This window comes from Amblyomma maculatum, chromosome 11 (genome assembly GCF_055883805.1).
Source record: "Amblyomma maculatum isolate TAMU_Amacu chromosome 11, ASM5588380v1, whole genome shotgun sequence".
NCBI lineage: Eukaryota > Metazoa > Arthropoda > Arachnida > Ixodida > Ixodidae > Amblyomma > Amblyomma maculatum.
In genome coordinates, this window is record NC_139354.1 from 21,336,087 (window position 1) to 21,358,671 (window position 22,585).

At 44.6% G+C, this 22,585-nt stretch overlaps 2 protein-coding genes across 2 annotated transcripts; one reads left to right on the plus strand and one right to left on the minus strand.

Moving 5' to 3' along the window:
- The first annotated feature begins 3,452 nt into the window (after positions 1–3,452).
- On the plus strand, positions 3,453–4,840 carry LOC146173060 (polyadenylate-binding protein 1-like). The gene has a single exon (XM_084585111.1). It carries the CDS (start codon positions 3,674–3,676, stop codon positions 4,838–4,840), a length of 1,167 nt encoding a protein of 388 aa, XP_084441237.1. The 5' UTR covers positions 3,453–3,673.
- A 6,997-nt stretch (positions 4,841–11,837) lies between these two features.
- Positions 11,838–16,768, minus strand: LOC146173061 (uncharacterized). Its single transcript, XM_084583269.1, has 2 exons — positions 16,398–16,768; positions 11,838–13,122 (listed from the first exon to the last, which is right to left on the minus strand). Exons 1-2 carry the CDS (start codon positions 16,683–16,685, stop codon positions 12,016–12,018), a joined length of 1,395 nt encoding a protein of 464 aa, XP_084439395.1. The 5' UTR covers positions 16,686–16,768; the 3' UTR covers positions 11,838–12,015.
- Positions 16,769–22,585: the final 5,817 nt, after the last annotated feature.

Sequence of the window (22,585 nt, forward strand, 5' to 3'; positions counted from 1 at the left end):
ATTTTTCTGCGCAAATACGGCAAGTGTGTTGAGAACTTTGGAATGGCTCGGTAAAGCTGAGGGAAAATGCAAAAAAATGCGATTAGAGTACGATCAGTTAGTGATTGACGGTGTCCGGTACTCCTGGGAATCTGTCAATAACTTGGTTATCAAAGCCCGTGATCCCAGGCCTTCCAGAAAAAAAAAAACTGACATTTCCTTCAACGCTATCCCCTCACGCTATTAAATGTCAATGCACGCAGTTTACTGAATAAAATTGTAACGTTTAACTGGCTAATAGAAACTCACTGCCCCTCTATAATTTGTGTCACAGAAACATGGCTAAATAGCTCAATCACTGATGAACTTGTACCACCCAGTTACTGTGTCTTGAGAAAAGATAGACCTGCTGGCCGTGGAGGCGGCATAGCCTTGTTTCTTAAAAATGGCATCAGCTTTTCTCTACTACCCGAGCTTACAGAAACAGTCAAATTAAAATTAGTTATAGGTGTCGTATATTGTCCCCCGAATGTTGATCACAATATATTTCCTGCTCTTATTGATTATATTAGCTCACAGACTACATAACTGCAAAATGGTTTTATGTGGAGACTTTAATTTGTCGAATAGATGAGGCTTCTCTAGTATCAACTGGTCGCAACAAGGACGTTATGTTTGATTTTACGCAGGTTGTTTGTTCACCCACACGTAGTGATGCTTTGCTTGGCCTTATGCTTTTGAACGAGCAGTTACCACAATGTGGGTATGAATGCAAAGTTAGTGACGGTCTGTCTGATCACAAGTGTGCCTTTTTTAAATTGAATGTTGCAGCTGAATGCAAAAAGCCTGTATACAGCATGATTAGAGACCTCAGTCGGGTAGATGCTGGCTCAATACGTGATGCTCTAGCGTCAAATTTCTATGATTTTTTGTTTTGTAGCAAGCACTGGAATGTTGACATGTTGGTAGAGCGATTTTATGAAATAGTACATGAATGTCTATGCAATTTTGTGCCCAGGAAGATCGTTTAAAAAAATCCTAAACACGCTTGGTATAACAGGGAAATTATCCAACTAACTCATCGTATAAAGAGACTTCGTAGACCAAGTTGCAGCACAATGAAAGTTCCTTGTTATTTTCCCTAAAAACAATCCTTAAATCTAGGATGCATGAGGCTAGGAAATTTTATCATGAGAATACACTAGCAACATTCATGAAGGACAGCTCATCTAAATTCTGGTTTGTACCATGAAGAAAGGCATCATTTAGGCCGCGGTTAGTGAAATGGCTGCTTATGTACCGCAGAGCATCCCAATCAAATCGAACGTCACCATTTGAGCTGGCGTTGACATAACCAATGAAAACAAAGCTGAAACTATGCATTTATAGAAGGGGATAAGAGAAGGTGCCAGAACAGTTGCTGACAGAGTCCACAGGCAGTCAAGGCCTAGTGATTTGGTCATCTGTCTCGACTGTGGGAGGAGGTTAGTTCGAAACCCACCGCCGAACACCCACTGGAAAAATGGGTGATAGCGCCCCTGTTCCGGCGCCAGGCTTTGACAGAGGCATGTACTTGGAAGAGGCCTCGCTAACCTCGCTGGGCCCCTTCGGGGGCAAAGTTTGGAAAACTACAGCGTGCAAAGGTGGTTTGAGCTACCGTGCTGTACCGTTTGCAGAAAAGTACTTGCGGTTCTAAGTGTACATGGATACGGGCTACGAACAAATGGTGGTTGCACAGACATGCAGGTAATCTTGTCGCTGGAGCTATCCCAGCCGTGGGAGTGCAAGAGGACCCCTTTTCCGCTCCTCGACGGCGACCAGAGTAGGCACCACGAGGCAGTCGTTGCTATGGGCAGGTAACAGCCAAACTGGTCGGCTCAACTGCTGCGGCTCTTTCGTGTTGCAGCGCCCTTGGAATGCGGCCATGAACAGAAGCGGACGAGCGGAGCCTATGTGAAGCCACGACTAGGCTCGTCTTCGGGGCCTCCCCCTTCAACGCCCCTGGAAGGTTCCATGGAAGACCTTGCAGCGTCCGGGATCGTCAGGCACGTTGCGCACGGCTGCTCCTTGCACAGAGGTTACTCGAATCAGCTTACCGCAGGAGGACCGGGGAGGAATCCTGTAGTCTCTGTGCGCAGAGCGGAACAGGCGTGGTCTCTGTTATGGCGAAGTAACAGCCGAACTGGTCGGCTCAACGGCTGCGGCTCTTTTGTGTTGCAGCGCCCTTGGAGATGAGATGCCACGTCATCAGAAGCGGACGAGCGGAGCCCATGTGAAGCCACGACCAGGCTCGTCTTCGGGGCTACCCCCTCAACGCTCCGGTCAGGTTCTATGTGGACCATCCATCCTCCCGCAAGTGTCGTCCTAGGTGAACGCTGTGCCGAGTCGTCGAAGCACACAGGGTGGAGATGGTCGTTATGGTGGTACACTGGACGTCACTTGATGGTGATGTTCCCAATGAAGAATCAATGGCGGTAGCATAGTGTCCAATGCGGCCATCAAGTGGGCACCCAGAGCCCAGCCTCGGCTCTGGGTGTCCCTGCCGTGGCCCTCGGATAGCTCAACTGCAGCAAGTTCCTTGACAAAGCTGTGCCTACCCCTAACCTGTACCCTCAAAGCTGAACACCAACTCATCTTCTCAAAACAGCCATGTTTCAAAGCATGAAGAATGTGCCACGAACAAAGGATGAGTCCACACAAAGGTGCTGACTAGAGCCCCAAACAACAGCCTGAGCAGCAGCATCACGAGGCTTTGGAAAAGGTGGTGTTCAATTTCAACTGCCCCTCATACTGAGTCCTTAGTGAAGCATTGCTAAGCTGTCACTGAAGCAAGGTGCAGTGTAGAAAACATAGTTCTGCTTGCATGCTGCACCTTTGAGCACCCCTGAAAATGTGTTGATGCTCTGTTTTCACATACTGAATCATCTAACTCGATAGACACTAAATAAAAATGTTTACAATGCGAGAGATTAGGTTTGTTGTCCAGTTCAATATTGTTGCAGGATGTTAGGCATGTCATACGGCATACGCGGTCTACTGCTCTGCGCCGACAAAGAAGAGGTGCGGAGGGAGCGCGGGGAGCGAGCACGAGACAGATCACGAAGAAGAATCGCCGCTGCCTGTTGTGCTTCTCTAGGTCTCTTGCAGCCTTGTATGGATTCTAGGCAGCCCGCCGTCCCGGTACAATATAATTTTGAACTTGAGCCACTCAATGCTTTCTTTGATTGGATGCCTAAAGCCGCATGCATGAAATTAATGAACCGGAAAAATCAGCAAAAGCACCTAAGCTTAGGAATGTATACCAACCATGCAAAGGAAAGTCTACACCTTTTCTGAATGCGAACTGCATAATAATAATTCAATTCCAGAAGGGTGGCTTTATAGCTGTTTGAAACAAATGAAGGATACCCAGCAAAACCAATCGCCTAAATCCCTTATCTCCATGGTTGTGAGCAATTCTCAATAAGCGCGTGGGGGAAATAGGTAAATTCTGTGTACGCGACGCGTAAGTACTAAAAAATACCAAAAAAATCTATAAAACAGAAAAACTAAAAAAAAATTGCAAAACTTTGGCAAAAAACCTGAGCTTGCTTACAAGTTCAGTCGAAAAAGTAACTGGCGCGACAGAGTTAGGGTTAGGCGGTTTCCCTCGAATTGCGACGTGCTCACCACCGAAGTCAACTAACTTGCCAAGATGAACCCCAGCGGCCCCAACTACCCCATGGCTTCGCTCTACGTTGGTGACCTGCATCCCGATGTGACGGAGGCGATGCTGTTTGAGAAATTCTCCACGGCGGGACCCGTGCTGTCCATCAGGGTTTGCAGGGACATGATCACACGGCGGTCTCTTGGCTACGCATATGTCAACTTCCAACAGCCTGCCGATGCGGAACGTGCATTGGACACGATGAACTTTGACCCCATCAAAAGCAAGCCAATCCGCATCATGTGGTCTCAGCGTGACCCATCGTTGCGGAAGTCTGGCGTTGGTAACGTTTTCATCAAGAACCTCGATAAGACCATCGACAACAAGGCAATGTATGACACGTTCTCTGCCTTCGGGAACATCCTGTCTTGCCGAGTAGCCACAGATGAGGAAGCTTCTTCAAAGGGCTATGGTTTTGTTCACTTCGAGACTGAAGAAGCTGCCAACAAGGCCATCAGTAAAGTCAACGGCATGCTGCTCAACAACAAGAAGGTGTACGTGGGCAAGTTCATCCCGCGCAAGGAGCGCGAGAAGATGCTTGGTGACAAGGCCCGCTGCTTCACCAATGTGTATATCAAGAACTTCGGTGATGAGCTCGACGATGAGAAGCTGACTGCCATCTTTGAGAAGTTTGGCAAGATCACGAGTGCCAAGGTGATGACAGACGAGAACGGCAAAAACCGGGGCTTTGGTTTTGTCTCGTTTGAGGACCCTGAGTGTGCTGAGCGAGCCGTGGATGAGCTCAATGGAAAGGAAGTGGGGGGCCGTGTGCTGTACGTGGGCCGTGCCCAGAAGAAGGCAGAGCGCCAGTCTGAGCTGAAGCGTCACTTTGAACAGCTAAAGCAGGAGCGCCTGAACCGTTACCAGGGTGTTAACCTGTACGTCAAGAATCTTGACGATGCCCTTGATGATGAGCGCCTCCGCAAGGAGTTTGCTCCCTTTGGCAACATCACGAGTGCCAAAGTCATGACTGATGGAAATGGGCGTTCCAAGGGCTTTGGATTTGTCTGCTTCAGCTTTTTGTGCCCATCTCGAGCACAAAAACTCTGTGGCAGCATGGCTGGTTTACTGCTGACATACTTTTCAAAAAAAGGGGGCCACATAATGGGCTTCTGCCACACGAGACGCACTTATGTTTTTTCGATGGCAGGATGAATCACTGGCCCATTGGCGCAAAGGTTTGGTCCCTGACCCCTTTTTCCTCATCATTTCACCCCAAAGGAGCTGAGCACCATGCCAGGGGAAATCTTGCACCAATTAGTATAAACTGGTGAGTATCTGGCGGCACCGGGCATCGAATCTAGTACCTTCCGAACGTGACATGGATGCTCTTTTACAAGGCCATCGCTTCGGTCATGCGATGCTGACAGAGTAGTATGCCGGAGAAAAAAAATGACCAAGGCACAAGAAGGGAGACATAGCTTGCAATTTCAGTAGAGAGCCTAGGTGGTAGCTGGACAAGATTGAAGAAACAAACGGAACTTTCATTGCAATGGCTTAAACCTCTCAAAGGGAAGTTCGTCGCCAAGATAACCAAATCGAAAGGCACATGTCTGCACCAGCAATGGCATTCGTGAGACATTCAACTCGAACAATATGGAAGAATTTGCACAAACAATAACCCTTATTAAAGAAGTAGAAGTGCTGTGTATGTGTATGCATGGTGTGTAAAGAGATGAAACCACCATGTGTTGTGCATGTGTTAGGCATGTGTTGTGCGTGCCCATAGATAGAGCCACCCGTCAGAGTAGCAAGGGTCATGCACTGAGTTGTGCAGGCACAAAGAAGATGAAATACTCTCCTGGAACCATGGTGTGCGCAGTAAGCTGCCCTGTCAAAGCAACCAATGGTTACTAGCATGAGGCTATTTTGTTAGCGAAGCAGAACTTGGAAAGAGCATAGGATGCAAATACTCATATGTACCTCAGAACCTGATGCACGCAGGAAATGCAAGTGAACTTATCCACCTAGTGAAGTGAGGCTCATTTTTTCCCGTGCAGACATAATAACATTTGTCTAAGCTCAAAAGCATGACAACAATGGGCCGTGGTTGCCTTACATAGAACATCGAGATGCCATCTTTAATGCAAGCGGCAGCAGAGACAAAAAAAAAGTTGTCAGTGGTTAACATCATAATGTATGCAATGTTTCGCAGTTTGGTAGTGCCTGCGACGCCAGAAGAGAAAAGAACTCATGTCAACGATCAACATCCACTCCAGGCCCGCTCCTGTGGAGACAGCCGAATGCTTTTGCTTCCACACTTGAGCAGTGCTCGAGAGGGCAAGTATCTCTGTGTTTGTTATAGGCAAAACTCAGCAATTTCAGTACACCAGTGAGGTTGATGCTAAAAGACTGGCTTTTGTGTGGCATTCCTACACAGTGGTGCAACACAAGTTGTTAATCAAGGAAAACCTCTTTGTAGGCGCTGTCAAGATTGCAAGAACGGCAGAGGTGGCGGAACCGAACGCAAGTGAGCTGTGAAATGACCGCTCGGGCGCACTGATGTTGAGAATTGTAGAACGCTTGGAAATTACACCAAGTACACGAAAAGGCTCCTGCAAGGTCCTAATGGCCAAAAAGGGATAGAATCAAAGCATAGGTGCAGAGCTAAGACTGGGACACATGAGAAGCCAAGGAAAGGGTGCGTGTATGCTGTGTATCCCGCAATCAGAGATCTCCAGATTGTAATGATACACGCACAAAGTATTACAGTTATGACCAAGTAGGTCATCTAGTGAAATGCTGTTTGGTTAGTGCTGACAAACTGGTGTGGAAAAAGAAAAATGCAAGAGGAAGAAGCAGTGCACAACTCAAGTGAGCTCAGGGAACGCTGGTGATTGATGTATATGTGGGCAAGAAGGCAAGTCAGCATATATTGCTTGTGGCAGCCTGCGAGAGTAGTAAGTAAGCTTAGTGGTAGGGATTGACAGATTGCATTGATCTGCTTCCACACCAAGAAATATACGTGACACGGCTAAAAGAAGGTGCCACTAAATGCAAGGTACAAGAGATGCTTGACAAGTTTGGAGGAGATCGTTTAGTAGACTGGGGGTGTGAAGCATTCAAAGTATCACTGGTGCATGTTAACTTGCAACCAGATACACACATTACAGACCTCGCTTAGTACAATAAGCATTTCAAGAAAATGTTTACGAGGAACTATGCATTGTCTGGAATGAGAAAACATTGCCATGCTGATAGACCATTCCGACTGGACATCAACCATTGTACTTTTACTGAAAGCGGATGGCAAGTGTGTCTGGATTTGTGGTGATTACAAGCTTGGCATGAATCCCGTCATGGTAATGCAGCACCCTTTGCTGAAAGTGTAAGATATATTTGCATTCTTGCAAGGCAGAGTCAAGTATTTCCAAGTTTGATTTATATGATGCTTACAGCTAGACACTTAGGGATAAAGCAACTAGTCATCAGCACGTATCAGTGTCAACTGTTTGCATTTGGTGTATCAGGTGCTCTTGCCTTTTTCCGAGAAGAACTGAGGAAGCCCATCACAACATCCCGGGCACGTCTACCTATTAGGCAATGTTTTGGTGACAGGAAAGACATGTGAACCCCGTACAGAACCTGCAAAAAGCTCTGCAGAGGATAAGAAGGTCAGGGTAAAAACTGAAGCGTAGGTACAAGTTCTTTAAACAATCTCTAGTTTACCTTGACCATCAGATGAGTGCAGTTAATCTTTACCCATCGAGAAAAAACACAAGCTATCATGGAAGCTCTGAAACCCAGAAAGTCAGCTAGCTGAGATTAGAGCACTGTGCAAGCTCGGGCTGTCCTGATAACCGGAGCCCGACACAGCTGGGCCGGACCTGAAAATTGCTGTTTGCGGACTCAAGATTATACGTTGCGGGCCTGGCCTAGGACCAGGCTTGAAGCGGTGGACTGAGGCTGGGCTGGGGCTCGCTGTGTATGGCTTCGTTCGGAAATGAAGGAATCCCGCTGCTAAATCTGGTACACTGGTTTATGAATAAACCACTCCTGGTACTTTTGTTGATGCTGAATAAAAGAAAACTCATTGTAGACAGAGTTTAATCAGTGGCACTTTCAGTGGTTTGTCCAAGGAACTTCGGATGCACACGCCTGGTGCCGTTCAGCGACACAAGCCAAAAACGTTGAAAAGAAAAAGCGTGAAACCCAGCAGTGCGCTTTGCTATGGGGAAGGTCTTATGTGGACTGCTGTAACACAAGACACGCGGCTCATTTGCTAGATGCGCACGGACTGTCGGATCTAGTAGAAGGCGCGTTGCATATATCTTCTTCGTTTTGTGTTACACTAAGAAACTAAGAACTGGACATTTGAAGCCTCATAGAGCCGCTGGAGGACATTTCGTCGATTGCTCGGTAGGTAGCAGTGTGTTCAAAGATAACCTTTGATTGTCTGCCTTCTACCCCCCCAATTCAAAAAATTCTCTATTCTACGAGAAACGGCATTGAATAAATAAGAGCATACTTGCTTTAGGAATCTATGTTTAAGCAAAGAACATGGCCCAATAGCTAATTTTTAAACAAGGAGCTATATTTAACATGCCTGTAATCCAAAGCTTTGAAATGTACATTGTGCACGATAACTTTAAATAAAATGTCTTCCCATAAATTTCTTGACCAAACTTTTGCTTCTGCAAGTACACTAACTGTGCCCTTCTTTGCTGAAAAGAGTGTTCTGTAAGGCTTTTATCTCACCTTAATTTATTCTTGCATAGTGGTTAAGCAGCGCATTTTTGTAACGTCTGTACAGATTTTGCCGGGCCAGGGAAGGACCTAGTCATGGAAGCGCAGGCCTGGGCCTGGTCGATATGAGCGTGGGTCCAGGCCAATCCCAGGCTTGGAGCCGTGGCCCCAGGCTGTGCTCAGTCTTCAAACGGTGGGCCTGGCCTGGGCCGGAAAATCTGGGCCCATGCAGTGCTCTAGCTCAGATCCTTGGCTCCCTTCATACTAAAGAAAGTTTATATCGTACCTGTCTAATGCTACTAGTGTCCTTGTATGCATTGCTTCGCAAGAAGAGCTGCCAGAAATGGACAGATGAAGGGTAAAATGCCTTCGTCAAACACAAGGAAATCATCATGGAGGCAAAAGTGTTAGCACATAATGCCCCATTTAAGGAACTGGTGCTTGCATGCAATATTTCAGTGTGGAGACGGCGCAGTGCTTTCACATTGAGAAAAGTAGAATTCCCACTAGTATTCACGTCACAAGCTCTCTCATCTGCAGAGTTAAACTACCCACATCTAGAAGAGGAGGTACTAGCCATTATGTTTGGGGTCACATGCTTCAGAGACGACTCAGTTGCTGTGTCGTAGCTTTGTCCTAACTAATGGTCACAAGCTATTGGTCGGCAACCTTCACGAAGACAAGGCGATCCTGGCCATTAATGCTGCACGCATCCAGCATTGGGTACTCACACATGAAGCCTCCTACGGTATGCTATTGGGTTTTGGCCAGGCCATCTCGGTAGAAACACTGGTGCCAAGAGCAGGTTTTTACTGGCACATAGGTTCACCAGAACCACCGGTGCTTGTCAATGTGATTTCAAGCTTGGAAAAGGTAACAGTTTAAATGGACCAACTGCCGGAGTACACATATTGAACTAGTGCAGAAGAGACAAAGGACAGAGAAAGAGAAGACGACACGGTGCCCGTGTCGTCATATTCTATTTCCTCAGTCTTGTCTCTTTTGTGCCAGTCCAATATGAACTACTTCCAACTTACCTAATACAGTGTTCTGCAGGAGTACACTAGTAGTGATCAAACTCTAAGACAATCACTACAGTGGATCAGAGATGGATGGCCGCAAAGCACCGCAAACAATGCTTTACAGCCATTATTTAGAACAATTTTACGTGATGAGCTGAGCATGTTCAGGAACCTCCTGTACTGGGAAAACCGAATTGTGCACAATCTGCTCAACAAGCATGTCCTGAACCTACTAAAGTGTGCACCAGGGAAACCTTTGGTGGCCTGGAATGGACAGAATTGAAAAGCTTGATCGATATTGAATGTTGTGACCAGAGCCAAGTGAATGCTGGGAACATCTGCATCTAGATTATGCCAGGCCATTTGGAGAGATGCTTGAGGCTTAATTTGCTTCATTCTGCTCCAAACTGCTACCCCTACTATCTCCTGCTCCAAAACTACTTGAAACTAGCAATGTTGATGTTTTGCCATCAAATTTAGCAGAACACGGGTTTTTACCGCACAGTGGGCCCTCAGTGGTATTACGTACAAAAAATGCGATCCGATCTAATTTGATTAAGTGACCGCGAAAAGGGCATCAGGTTGGTGGCCTGTTATGAGCATGTTGCAGCGGCCGCCATAGTTGAAACAATGGCTGAGGTATAGCGCATCTTCTACTTGCTATTCGAATATACAAATAAAATTTTTGTAAGCTAGAAAAGCACAGAACATATCTGCTCACAAGTATATGTCAAACGAGCCACAAATGAATGGAGGGAATTAATAGCAAAAAATGTTCTATGCACATAACATAGCACATTCTCCCAGCAATTTGAATCACTGGCAGTGCAGCAAACAAAGCAAACACTGCATTGTAGATGAGCTGTTAGAAAATTTGTCCGACTAAAAAGACCTACGGAAGTTTTTTAATGCTTGTGCTGTAGAAAACAAGCAGGTACTTCACCATCGCGCCTATTTGCTAATAACAAGCTTGTGAAGCCTACAAAAGTGTACTTGAAACATTATGGAGTTGATGCATTAAAAGACACAAATCACCAGATGTGCTTCAGTCTGCAGCTCCCGTTGTAGTCTGCCTTCGTGCACAATGTGCAAATCGCTGAAGCACTAGCCCTCAATTTCCGACTCTATTACTTGACACATTGTCATTAACATATTATTGCAAACTATTACTTTGTGTTAAAGATTACCTGACACAGATATAAATCCCTGCTTTAAAGAGACCCTGAAACAATATTTGCACTAACACTGCAAAGCGATAAAAAAAATGGCCTTTGCGAGTATTTGAGTGAAATTTAAAAGCTCTGTATGGAGCCCGTTAATTTAAAACCTTTAAAGTGTCTTAAATGACCACTCACAATCAGTTGCAAAGACACCTTACCACGCATTCGTAGCCGCCCAGTTCTCGTTGACGTCAACCGGTATCTTTGTGTGCACCCCCTCACTGGAAGCTGCAAAGTGATTCAGTTGAAATGGGGTGACATTTATTTTTTCTTATTGCTGGTGTGCCCAGAGTTGACAGGGGTATAGGATCAGCATAATTTCTGATCAATAACTATGGTGTTTGTGAAGCTAGCTGAAAAGTTTTCACCTTACGGAAGTGACCGATGGAATACTGAGTGTTTATGCACATTTCCATGTTTAGTCAATAGTATTTCGTAGTTCCTTAAACATGCTTTATAAACTGCCTGTGTGACCTAGCGCTAGCATGTCTGGCTTCAGAGCAGCAACCAGAATAGGCTGCTGCTACCGAATCGGCAATGTGATCTTGTGTCACACAGCCCACCATCTAATCACTACCCAGCTATGTCAAATCTCAAAGGCATGCTTGCCACTTTAAATGCAGAAGCATTACTTCCCACATTCTGAGATTTGGCCACGATGCTTTTGAAGCATCCTTCAAGCAACCACTAAAGAGAGAGAGAAAAAAAAAAAAGTTTCACTGGACATCATGATAGCCAGTTTCTTAGGTTCAGTACCTTGACGTGCTAAGTTGCCAGACTTTCATACTGTGCTTTGAATTGCATCATCTCCTCTGACAATGTTGCACTGAGCATCTTAATTAGGCCTTTATCATCCAAACAAAAGTCTAAATCACCCATTAAATACTTTGCTAAAGATGACAGAAGTTCAGAAACAAAGCTACATCAAGCGAAAGTAAGCTAAACGAGGTGTAACTTTGTCACTGCTCTGTTGCTATAATTGGTGAATGTGATGATAACAGTGGTGCAATAAATGTAATCAAAGAAAAGCAGCTAAGCATAGCAAGACATGGCACAGCAAAGCTACTTGAGTGCTATATTATGCCACTGCATGTATATCCGTGCTTAGCTAAGTTAAACTGCAGCTTAATGTTTTTCTTTCACAATGCCAATGCTGTTTTTCTGCAGAAAGAGGCTTTTAATTCTGTCATATTAAAGGCACTGACAAGAAAGGGCAAAGCAAGGACGATGCCAGAAGCACACATTGGTATTTGCTATTTGTATTGCAAACTTGAGAAGAAAGCAAAGGCTTATGGTGGCCAAGATTTCTTTATTTCTTCCAGTATTATCAAGACAGCAGAACAGCCTCTTTCAGCTACACACATTCCCTGTGCATTGTTCCTTGCACCGATGCAGGTAAAACTTACAGCACAAGCTGCCAACTAACACGAAGCTTGTCGTCAACAACAAAGCCATCTCGAATGAGGTGTTCTAGGTAGAATAGCTTTTTCTTGAAATAAACACTACGATTGCTTGAATTTTCTGGCTTTTGGTAATACTTTGTAGAACGAGATGATGCAACCTGACCTTTACGAATGGTGCTTTTTTCAGGATGTGCGATACTCAGTCTGATTTTGTGCTCAAACGGCCATTGAACAACTTCATCCATGTCACCTTTGAGCAGCTGTAAGCAAACACGCAATGTCACAAGGCCATCGTCTTTCTTAAAACCTACCCCAGGTCTCAAAGAGTACCCACGCAGGTACACCTCCTTGCTGAAAACCCAACAGAAGTCTTCCATCAGTGTTTTTTCCTGAAGGGACTTGACACCTGTCACAAAAAACTCACACCATGTTCTTTGCAACCTAACAAGTTGGAGCACACCAGTAACACATCCTGCCATCTGACCATTTTCTCTGCTTTGAGATATGGCTTCAAGGCTAGTGGAAATCCGCGAAAGCTTGCTGGCAGTTTGTGTTGTTGCAGTAGCTAGCTCATCTTTCAGTACTTTTTCAAAACTACTTATTCCTGTGATCATGAGGCTTACTGCATCGCTACCTGTTAAGCCTAGTATGATTTCAGCGTTTGATGCTGTGAGTTGACGCAAAGTTTCTTTAAGGCTCTCCCGATTTTGTACTCCATTTGCTAGTTCTTGCCCAATAGTTTCTTTGAATGTGTTCATGTCGTGCAAGATTTCATTCAGCCTGTCACCGTGTGTGATAATATCAATAGTTATTCTTTCCAGATAGTCCTCAAATTCCTCCACCTTCTTTTCAAAGGCTTCTCTGAACGAAGTAGGAAATGCAGTGTCATGCTTGGATGCGGCATTGTCTTGGACTTCCAATGCAGGACTTGTCATCGAGCTGCACATGCCCGATCTGAGGTGGGCACAAACTTCCTGACAAGGTACGCTGGTCGAGCACTTGGGGCAGCAGGTGGAGTGATGTAGACATTCAGAGTGGAAGTGCTGGGTGATCATGGAAGCAGCTGTCACATGCTGGCAACCACTTTCTGCATTCCAGCATTTGACCTGAAAGAAAGAAAAAGAAGGTCGCAGAGGATGCAGTTGACATTTTTTTTTTTAGCAAGGCAATTTGCCCTGTGATTTCATGTCAGACCTTAGCTAAGCGCAGAGAGGATATTTAACATTTCCTTTAACTGCAAAATTAAAAGCAAACAACCGTGCTGCACGAAGTGCAATGATACCATTACTTTCACTCCACCGATCCACTCACTTCTAATCTTGACACCATAATGCAGACCTAAATTATAGTGCTATATTGCCACTTTCGTATGCATGCAGCTTTTGCTCTTCCTGTATGTGGTCATTTCATTCTCTCCATGCGCATGTGAGTAACAGTAAACCACAGAAGAGGATGGCAATAGGCAGCGCTCACGTGCTTATGCACGTATTATGCATACATGCATGCATGATTGTGCTCATGATATTCGGATGAGCTTTTTTTTAATTTTTTATTTATAGATACTGCGATCCAGTACAGATCATAGCAGGGTGGGAAAAAAATGAAATGCAAGCATATAAACACAACATCAAATTCATAAAATTGATAACATTTGCAGGCACTTTTCAAGTATTACTACACTATTCTGCGTAACAGTCTCGCTGTTAAGTTCGTTCCACTGAGTAATTGTCCTAGGAAAAAAAGAATATTTTAAGCAGTTATTTCGCGCATTCAAGGGAGTTATTGTCAGATGGTGCCTTTGTCTCGTGTTATAACCTGAGGAGTAAACAAAATAATTAGAAGTATTAATATTATAGTGACGTTTTATGAGCTGAAACAAAAACTTTAATCGACAGACACGATTGTGCTCACTAACTGGGGGTAATCCGCTGCGTTTCACAAGCTCACTGACAGATGCATGGCCGTATGAGTTAAACAAAAACCTAACTACCTTGTGCTGTATTTGCTCTAGTTTATGAATGTTGGTTAATGTGAAAGGGTCCCAGATAATTACGACATATTCTAAGAGCGGCCAGATGAGGAAATTGTATGCTAATAGACGAACACTGCAGGGGGCAGACTTCAATGAACGCCTAAAAAAAAAAAAAGAGTTTGTGCATTGAATTTGCTACAACAGTATTTATGTGTTTCGTCCAGGAAAGGTTGTTAGTAATCCATAGGCCCAAATATTCATAAATAATGACATGTTTCTAGTACCGTACACAAAGTGAAGAGGCCTTTTCTTATGTGTAATGTTCATAAAAACTGTTTTTTCAAAATCAACGCACATCTGCCATTCATTGCACCACGCAATCACTTTCGCGAAATCATTATTTAGACACACTTGGTCATCAACTGAGGACACATCTTTGTACAAAATACAATCATCTGCGTACAGCTTCACATTGACTGAAAGACCTGCACAGTGTCACTAATAATATAAATAAAAGTGGACCCAATACAGATCCATGGGGGATGCCAGACACAACCTTGGTGCTGTTAGATGAAGTGTTGTTTAGAGTGACAAATTGACACCTGTTCGAGAGGTATGCCCTTATCCATGTAAGTATCTGGTCGTTTTTTAAATAATAGCTTCGTTTATGCATTAGTTTGTTATGTGATACCTTGTCAAAAGCTTTGCGAAAGTCCATAAATATGGCATCTGTTTGCTTTTCCGTGTTAATCGACGAGGCAAATACGAAGAGCCATAAGTGGACAAAGATGACTGCTTTAAATGTGCAAACCTCCATAGAAAGTGCAATGCCATGGTTCACTTTTGGGACAAAGAGTCCACTGCGCTCGTCTTCCCAGCCACCAAAAACAGGACGGCGTATCGATACAATTTCATCCACACCACCCGCCCTGACTGAAAAGGTCTTTCCTCCCTTGAAGGCACCGGGGGCCAACTTTTCAAACACTGATACAACCGGAACCCACTACCCATTGCAACCCTCTTCGTAACAAGTCCACCCAAAGCGCTCCCCACTGCAGCCAGGGTCGACTCTCAGTGATTACCAACTCCAGTAACAGTCCTCGTGTTTCTCAACTTTCTTTTAGCTAGAAAAATATCTGATAAATGCATCTGCTAGGAACTGCATGCCTCAGCCCTATGCTATTATATGAATGCCTCTGTTATACCTAAGGGCCTCTCCATTAACTTAAAGGCCGCCAAGCCGGAACTGTCGTGCGAAGGCCAGAAGAAATGGGATCACATCCTCCAAAACGCATCTTTGGAACTAATTTGCATAACTTTAAACCCCTATCAGTATAGCACTAATGCCTTATTAGAGGAGGAAAACAACTTAATCCATATACTCAGTCGAGACGAGGTGGATTATTTAACCATTCACCAGTTACAGAAGAAAGCCACACTATTGGAAGTAACAACAAAAGTTAGTACATGATGGAATCCCTGTCCCCGCACTTTCGGAATTCATGCCTCATATTCCTTCTATATAATGCCCCCGAACCACTGCCGGTGTCCTAATAATTAAATATTTCTAGCTCCGCACTCAGCGATGCCGAAAGGAGCGCTCTCTCCAGATGCCCCAGCTTTTGTCCTGCAAACGGGGGGGGGGGGGGGGGTGGGGGGGGGGGGGGGGGGGGGGGGGGGGGGGCTATAATGAATTTCAATTGATGAAGGATTTGGATAACGTCCCGCTTCTTTTCCTTCAGCACTAAATGGAGAGTTTGATAGCAAACCACTAAAAAATCTTACTTACTCAGTTCAGAAAATGGGGGCCTCCAGGGTGGTGGGGAATTTGCTTTTGAATTGGAGCCCTCTTTCCCAGCTCTTGGAGATAAGGCCCAGCCCAGCTACCTTAGCCCCAGCACTGTAAAACCACGGCCGCTCAATAGAGGCGCACTTGCGCCTCCATTGAGCGGCCGTGCCGTGGTAAAACCTCCGTCCAGATCGGTCGCGCCATCTGGCCTAGTGATGACACTCAACTCGCCGACCGGTCACACGTCCCGCGAATTCCACGAGTGAAACAGGAATGTGCATAGGCTCGCACTGCAGCTCCGACCTGTCAGAGCCCAACCGCTGTGCCCTTCGTGCTCGTGTGTTTTTTGAGGCTGCGATGCTTTAACGGCAACGAGTGCTAGGGCCCTGTTCTCTGTCAACTGTCAATTACCACCCTTGTGATTTTGCGGTGCTGCGAAGCTATGAATCGTTGATGCCGATGTCCCCGGACAATTTCGACGGACATGGGGTTTCTAACTTTCTAACGCTCTCGCACTGAAAGCCTGCCAAAGGCATGCCGTGATTTTTAAGGCTTCCGAAGCTTCGATCGGTTCGCGCCGCTCACGCTCAACGACATCAGTGTCCACTCTAGCGACTAACCTCTCTCTTCAGTAGCTGATCTGACGGAAGATCCTTCCAGTCGATGTCGTCTTCGTCGCGCCATTCGTAGCCGTCGAGCGGACAAACGTGCATTCCGTCCTGGGCGCACTGTTCGTAGCAAGGCGCGCACAACGCATGCATGCAAGGCAGCAACGCGGTCCTTTTGCGCACCAGTCCGCACGCGCTGCACACTCTGTACGGTGGAATCGCCTTAACGAAACTCAGAGGCTTCCAGTCGAGTTCCGGGCAGAAGCCGACGAGCGTGTACTGGGCAGATGCAGGAGGCATCGCTGCATTACCGAATCACCACAACCGTGAAGGAATCACGAATGGCCGCCTCAATTCATTGTTCGCGCCTTCGCGCGCGCTACACTACCAGCGCCTCCTATACTTTTTCTACGTAGGGTACTCTCGCTCCCAACGCATGCCTGATCACGGGTGATGCTACATTCACACCAACCCGGTCTGGGTGATGCTACATTCACACCAAATCGGTCTAGGGGCGGGGCCTCCGCTTTTCACGTGTTCAATGACGTCATGACATTGGCAAAAAATACATACAATAAAAAAGCGCGTCCCCGTGTTCTTTTCGGCCGTCGATCCGCGCGCGCGCTTCTAGATCTCTATCCATTCCACTGTTTCCTAGCGATCATGAGTGACGCTCCTGAACGTCACAAGCTCATTTTGCGACGCTACCTCAGCAACATACATGAGGAAGGAGGCTACTGAGATTGATACTTGAAATGCGAAGAAGATTGTAAAAAGTTGGAGAGATCTCGGCTGACAACGTGAAGTAGCTGTGCGGATTTCATGAGAGTTCGATGCGTCACCCAAAGGTAAGTTCCTTTCACAGTGTCGGCGCTTGTAGCCAGTAATATATGTATGTGTATACGCATGCAAGCATCACTCGATTTTTCTTGTGCCATTTAGCTGCAGCACGGCAGCATTATAAGGAGAACTGTGCAATGCTGTAATGTGAACATTATACAGTAACTAAGAGCAATAATTTCGGTTTTCGTTTGTAGCAAGGATTGCGCAAAATTTATTTGCGTGCGCGCGAAAGAGAGAGAGAGAGAGAGTGTGTGCGCGCGTGTGTGTTTGTTTGTATGCGCGCGCGGGAGTCCTGATAAATGAGTGCCTGTTTACATGTTCTCCATAATTCATCATATGACCGAAAAATCCTTATGGACGTGCCTTTCCGGGTAGAGAAAGAAGTTGTAAAAATCTGCATCCTCGGCGAAGAATACTGGAAGAGTGACAACGCGGTATGTGCAACACACTGAAATTGATGATGGTTATACCTAGCTGATTTTCTTTTCTTTTTTTTCCATTCAACTAGCGTTAGGAATTTAGCCTTTCAACTGTAACCGCCTGTAACTAACTACATATACAAATCTGCATGCACATGCATATATATAGATTCAAGAATGATATCAGGGGCCCTATATATATATATATATATATATATATATATATATATATATGTGTGTGTGTGTGTGTGTGTGTGTGTGTGTGTGTGTGTGTGTGTGTGTGTGTGTGTGTGTGTGTGTGTGTGTGTGTGTGTGTGTGTGTGTGTGTGTGTGTGTGTGTGTGTGTGTGTGTGTGTGTGTGTGTGTGTGTGTGTGTGTGTGTGTGTGTGTGTGTGTGTGTGTGTGTGTGTGCGTGCGTGCGTGCGTGCGTGCGTGCGTGCATATACACTCGGTATTTCGCGGTAGTTCGGAAGTACTCGGTATTTCTTTGTTGAAGCGCGCGCGGAGAAAATATTAAAAATGGTGTTGACGGCAGCTTAATGATGTTAATTGAATTTTGTTACAATATATATGTTGTAAAAGCGGTGTTATGCATATATTCATCGGCGGCAAAAATTTGCAGGACACTAGAAAATATTTTGTTTCCTGTAAAGTGCCGCATATATGTTGTGACATATTTGCGGGTCCAACTTTTATGTGTTTGACACCAGTTATATACATTCGTCTTCGATTCCATGACGCGCCCTGAAAAGTTTCGTCCCCGTTAGTACAACGAACAGAGCTTGATGCGAGGGCATCGACCGCGTCAACATTCCATGACCATAAACAGTTAAGAAAGAATAAACAGAAACCTCTGAGGTTGCAGTGTCTGAGCCAGCAGTTCCTACAGGGCCTTCAGAAATGCATAGAAAAATTGTGGAAGGTTAGGAAAAGTGCAGTTCAATTCTTTATCATTGTCATGACGAAGAAGTTAACTCCGAAATGAATTATTTTTTTACTATGCTTTCAGAAGGCTAGCCAGTTCTGTGCCAGAGAGTTCTGGCTTGCATTTACAAAGTTCACCAGTAAAGGAATGTTAATCTCTGAAGCCTCTCCCTAAACGAAGGCACCTGCACGACAAATGACACCATTACAATCATTGGCTTAGAAAGGCAAAGTTTTGCCCTATTTCTCATTTCACCAAATAAACTTCAACAAGACGTTGCGGGCTAGTTGGTTCATTGCAAGGGGGAACAGCGCAATCTACACACGGACAAAAGGGGAGGACGAGACGCATACACCAAATAATTCAGCAGGTATTTTTTTTTTTAATTTTTAATGACGGATATAGGACGATGCCTCAGTAACCTGCGATTCATTGATAATGGTGCAAAGTAACTCAGGGGACGAATTTAGACAGGTAAGGAAGAGCAATAGGACTAAAATTTTATATGGAGAAAACGAAAGTAACACTTAACAGGCTAGGATAGCAAATAGGAGTTTACGATAGGTAGCAAGGACCTCGAAGTGGTTAGGAAATATGTCATAAATACAGGTATAGCAACCGCCTGTCTCTTCGATGGCAGTCAAATAACTAGAAGAATAAAATTGACTGGGAGTACATTTGGCAGGTACTAGCTCTCAGATCATGAATGGCAGCTGCCCAGTAGTATATCTCAAAAAGTAAATAGTATATCTGACAGCTGTATCTTTTTGGTACTGCCTATTGGGCAGCAATGAGAAGGCTAATAAAATGGTTTCAACATAACTTTTAGACAATGCAGACAGAAAACGATACATTTAACACTAAGAGACAGTAAGTGAGCAGAGAGAGTGGTCAGGAATAAACGTGAGTTATTAATATTCTAGTTGAAACCAAGAAGAAATGGACATGGCAGGGCATTTAATATTCAGGCAAGCTAGCCGATGGTTGCTATAGGGTAATTGACTGCATTTCAAGAGCAGGCAAACGTCACAGAGGGAGGCAGAAAGGTGGGTGAATGAGATCAGGAAGTTTGTGAGGACTAGGCGGGTGCAGCTGGCTCAAGACACGGTTAATTAGCTGATGTATATGGCAGAGGCCTTTGCCCTGCCGTGGGTACGGTCAACCTGATGGCAATGGTGTGCATTGAAAAGCACTCATAATAATTCAAAAAAAAAAAAAAAAGAGTGTTTACCATGTTATGCCATTATTGCTATGCATACATCTGAGTCACACCCACTGTATGCCGTGTGCAGATTATCCTTTTTTTAGCTGGTTTGTACAGACAGTGCAGACTATATATCTGGAAATAAAAGCATGTTTCTCATGTATTTTTTATTGCATGCATAGTGCATCTCTGTTTGTCTTTTAATTCCTGCACATGGCTTCGTTTTTTTGTTCTTCTTTGTAATGAAATTGCGTTCATTCCAATGTAAATAATGTGCATAATAAATAAACTTAATTGAATTTTCAATCACTTCGAAGTCTTCCCTGCATATCATGCCGTCTTCGAGAAAATGAATGTATCGATTGCTTTTACTTGCATATAAAAGTTGATGCATGGTGTGAAAGCTACAGGTACTGTATGTTCTGCTAAATTTATGAAGGGCATGGGGTTATGCTTTCAGTTCTGAGATTTTTTTTTTTTAACTATATCAAGCAGAAATCTTCACCATTTAGGGTATAGTTTATGGAAAAATAGTCAGCTGGTTCCAGCTAGAGCCAGTTAGGTCTAGAATAGCCCCAAGAGCTTAACTAGCTGTTAAAGATTTTTGTCCAGTTAAAAAAATTGAATTTTTTAAAATTACAACGGTATGATCGAATGAGAGCAGGCATAATAAAAATGCAGCTTTGATGAATGCTGCTGTGAGAGACATGGAAACATTACTGTTATAATTAGCTTATTTTCTTTATTTCTTTTTCTTACCGGTTTAATTATTATTGTTAATTAAGTGGAAGCAAAACATTTTTCTCGCCCCAGGATATGGTATTGAAGACTGCATGAAACACCTGAGCTGCAGCTAGAAGAAAATATGATGAGCACAGCATAAGAACGGACAAGGGGTATTAGGTATAGGACCGTATATACATATGTATAAAATGAAATAAATTAAGATCCCGAGAGTAAAATGGATGTGCCATTTTATTAGCAGCATATAATTAAGTTGCGTAATATGTGTATAGATCGATAAGCCTATAATTTTGATGATCGACGTAGCTCCGCAAATGCACGGTTCGAATGATCACAATTAAAGGTATCGTTCAAGAACAATATCTCTAAGCTCACATCGAGTGCACATAGTAAGTTTGTTTAATCATCACTCACATTCCTGTTGCCGCAGTTATATTATAGTGTGAAACTCAACGAGATTCGTGCGCTCTTTAGGCGAAGATTTGCAAAAAAAAAAGTGAATAAATAGCTGGAAAGACTGCTTATGCTAGCATAAGGAATTTTAGGTTCCCGCTGCTGGCTTGCCACAACGAGTGCAGGGTACACAAGCGGCCGTCATGGCTCAAAAGTTGAAGCAGGCGGGCGACGCTTTCCACGCAGCCGCCGCGCCGGAGCAAAGCTTTTTTTTTTTGTGTGTGTGTTTTTTTTTGCCGACGCCATGACGTTTTTGGTCACGTGAAAAGCAGAGGCCCCGCCCCTAGACCGATTTGGTGTGAATGTAGCATCACCCGTGGCTAAAGCCCCTCTATCTGGAAAATAAGCGAAACCCTCCTCCCTTCGGCTGCTTTCCTCCTCAATTCTCCTCTGATTACACTCTCCCACCGCCGGGAGCGCTGCGCACGACATAAAATGTAGAAGGGAGGCATCCTACTTAATCAATGAGAAAATTAGAAGACAAGGTTCCCAGTGGCTGTCAGAAGTAAACAAAAGGGATAAAAATGCAGCTAAGAAATTCTGGCAACACTTGAATTCCCTGAGTAATAAGACTAGCCTAGAGCAGAGGTCTATTGTTACAGATCAAGGTATTCGGCTAGAAGGGGAAAAGGCAATAGAGCATATACGACTAACGATGTCAGAAAAGTTTAAAGAACAAAGAAATGTAGTAGGTGCCTTAGCAGAGGACGATAGACCGGTTAGTGCAATTGTTCCAATTGGACAAAGAGAGTGGGAAAGGGCTGAGAAGAGAGTACCAAGTAGCACATCAGCAGGCCCAGATGGTATTCCTGTTAGGTTATTAAAGATGTTGGGCCCAAAGTCTAAGGAAACGTTAAGAGAGGTGGTGAGCAAAATGTTAATGGATAGCAAAGTTCCTGATGAATGGAGACTAAGTAGAATGAGCATGATATATAAGGGAAAGGGGGACAAAGCTGACATAGGCAACTACCGTCCCATAACAGTAACATCAGTGGTCTACAGGGTGGTGATGCAGATTATAAAGGACAGACTGCAGGCATGGGTAGAGAGCAAGGGGGTGCTGGGAGAGCTGCAGAATGGCTTCCGGAAACAAAGGAGGTTAGAGGACAATCTGTTCTCATTGACACAGTGTATCGAGGTAGCAGAAAAGGAACACAGACCCCTATGGCTAGCTTTTCTAGATATCAAAGGAGCCTATGACAGTGTACTTCAAGAAGCCTTATGGAGTATTCTGGATGTGTTAGGTGTGGAAAGCGGAGTAACTAATCTTTTAAAAGATATTTATAAGGATAACCAAGTGCTAATAAAATGGGAAAAAAAGGTGTCGAAGCCTGTAGAGGTAAAGAAGGGGCTTAGACAAGGATGTCCCCTGTCACCTTTGTTGTTCATGCTGTACCTGCAAGGATTAGAGGCTAAACTAGAGGGGAGTGGACTCGGCTTCAACCTTTCTTTATTCAAGCAAGGAGAATTTATCCCACAGTCATTACCAGGACTAATGTATGCAGATGATATAGTACTGATGGCTGACAACAGGGTATACATTTGCAGGAGTTGATGGATATCTGCGGTACAGAGGGAGATAAGTTAGGTCTGCAGTTTAGCAAGGAAAAAT

Coding starts and splice junctions, on each gene's coding strand:
- LOC146173060 (XM_084585111.1), top strand. CDS start 3,674: ATGAACCCCAGCGGCCCCAACTACCCCATGGCTTCGCTCTACGTTGGT.
- LOC146173061 (XM_084583269.1), bottom strand. CDS start 16,685: ATGCCTCCTGCATCTGCCCAGTACACGCTCGTCGGCTTCTGCCCGGAA. Junction 13,123..16,397: donor ATCAGCTACTGAAGAGAGAG/GTTAGTCGCTAG, acceptor TCTTTCTTTCAG/GTCAAATGCTGGAATGCAGA.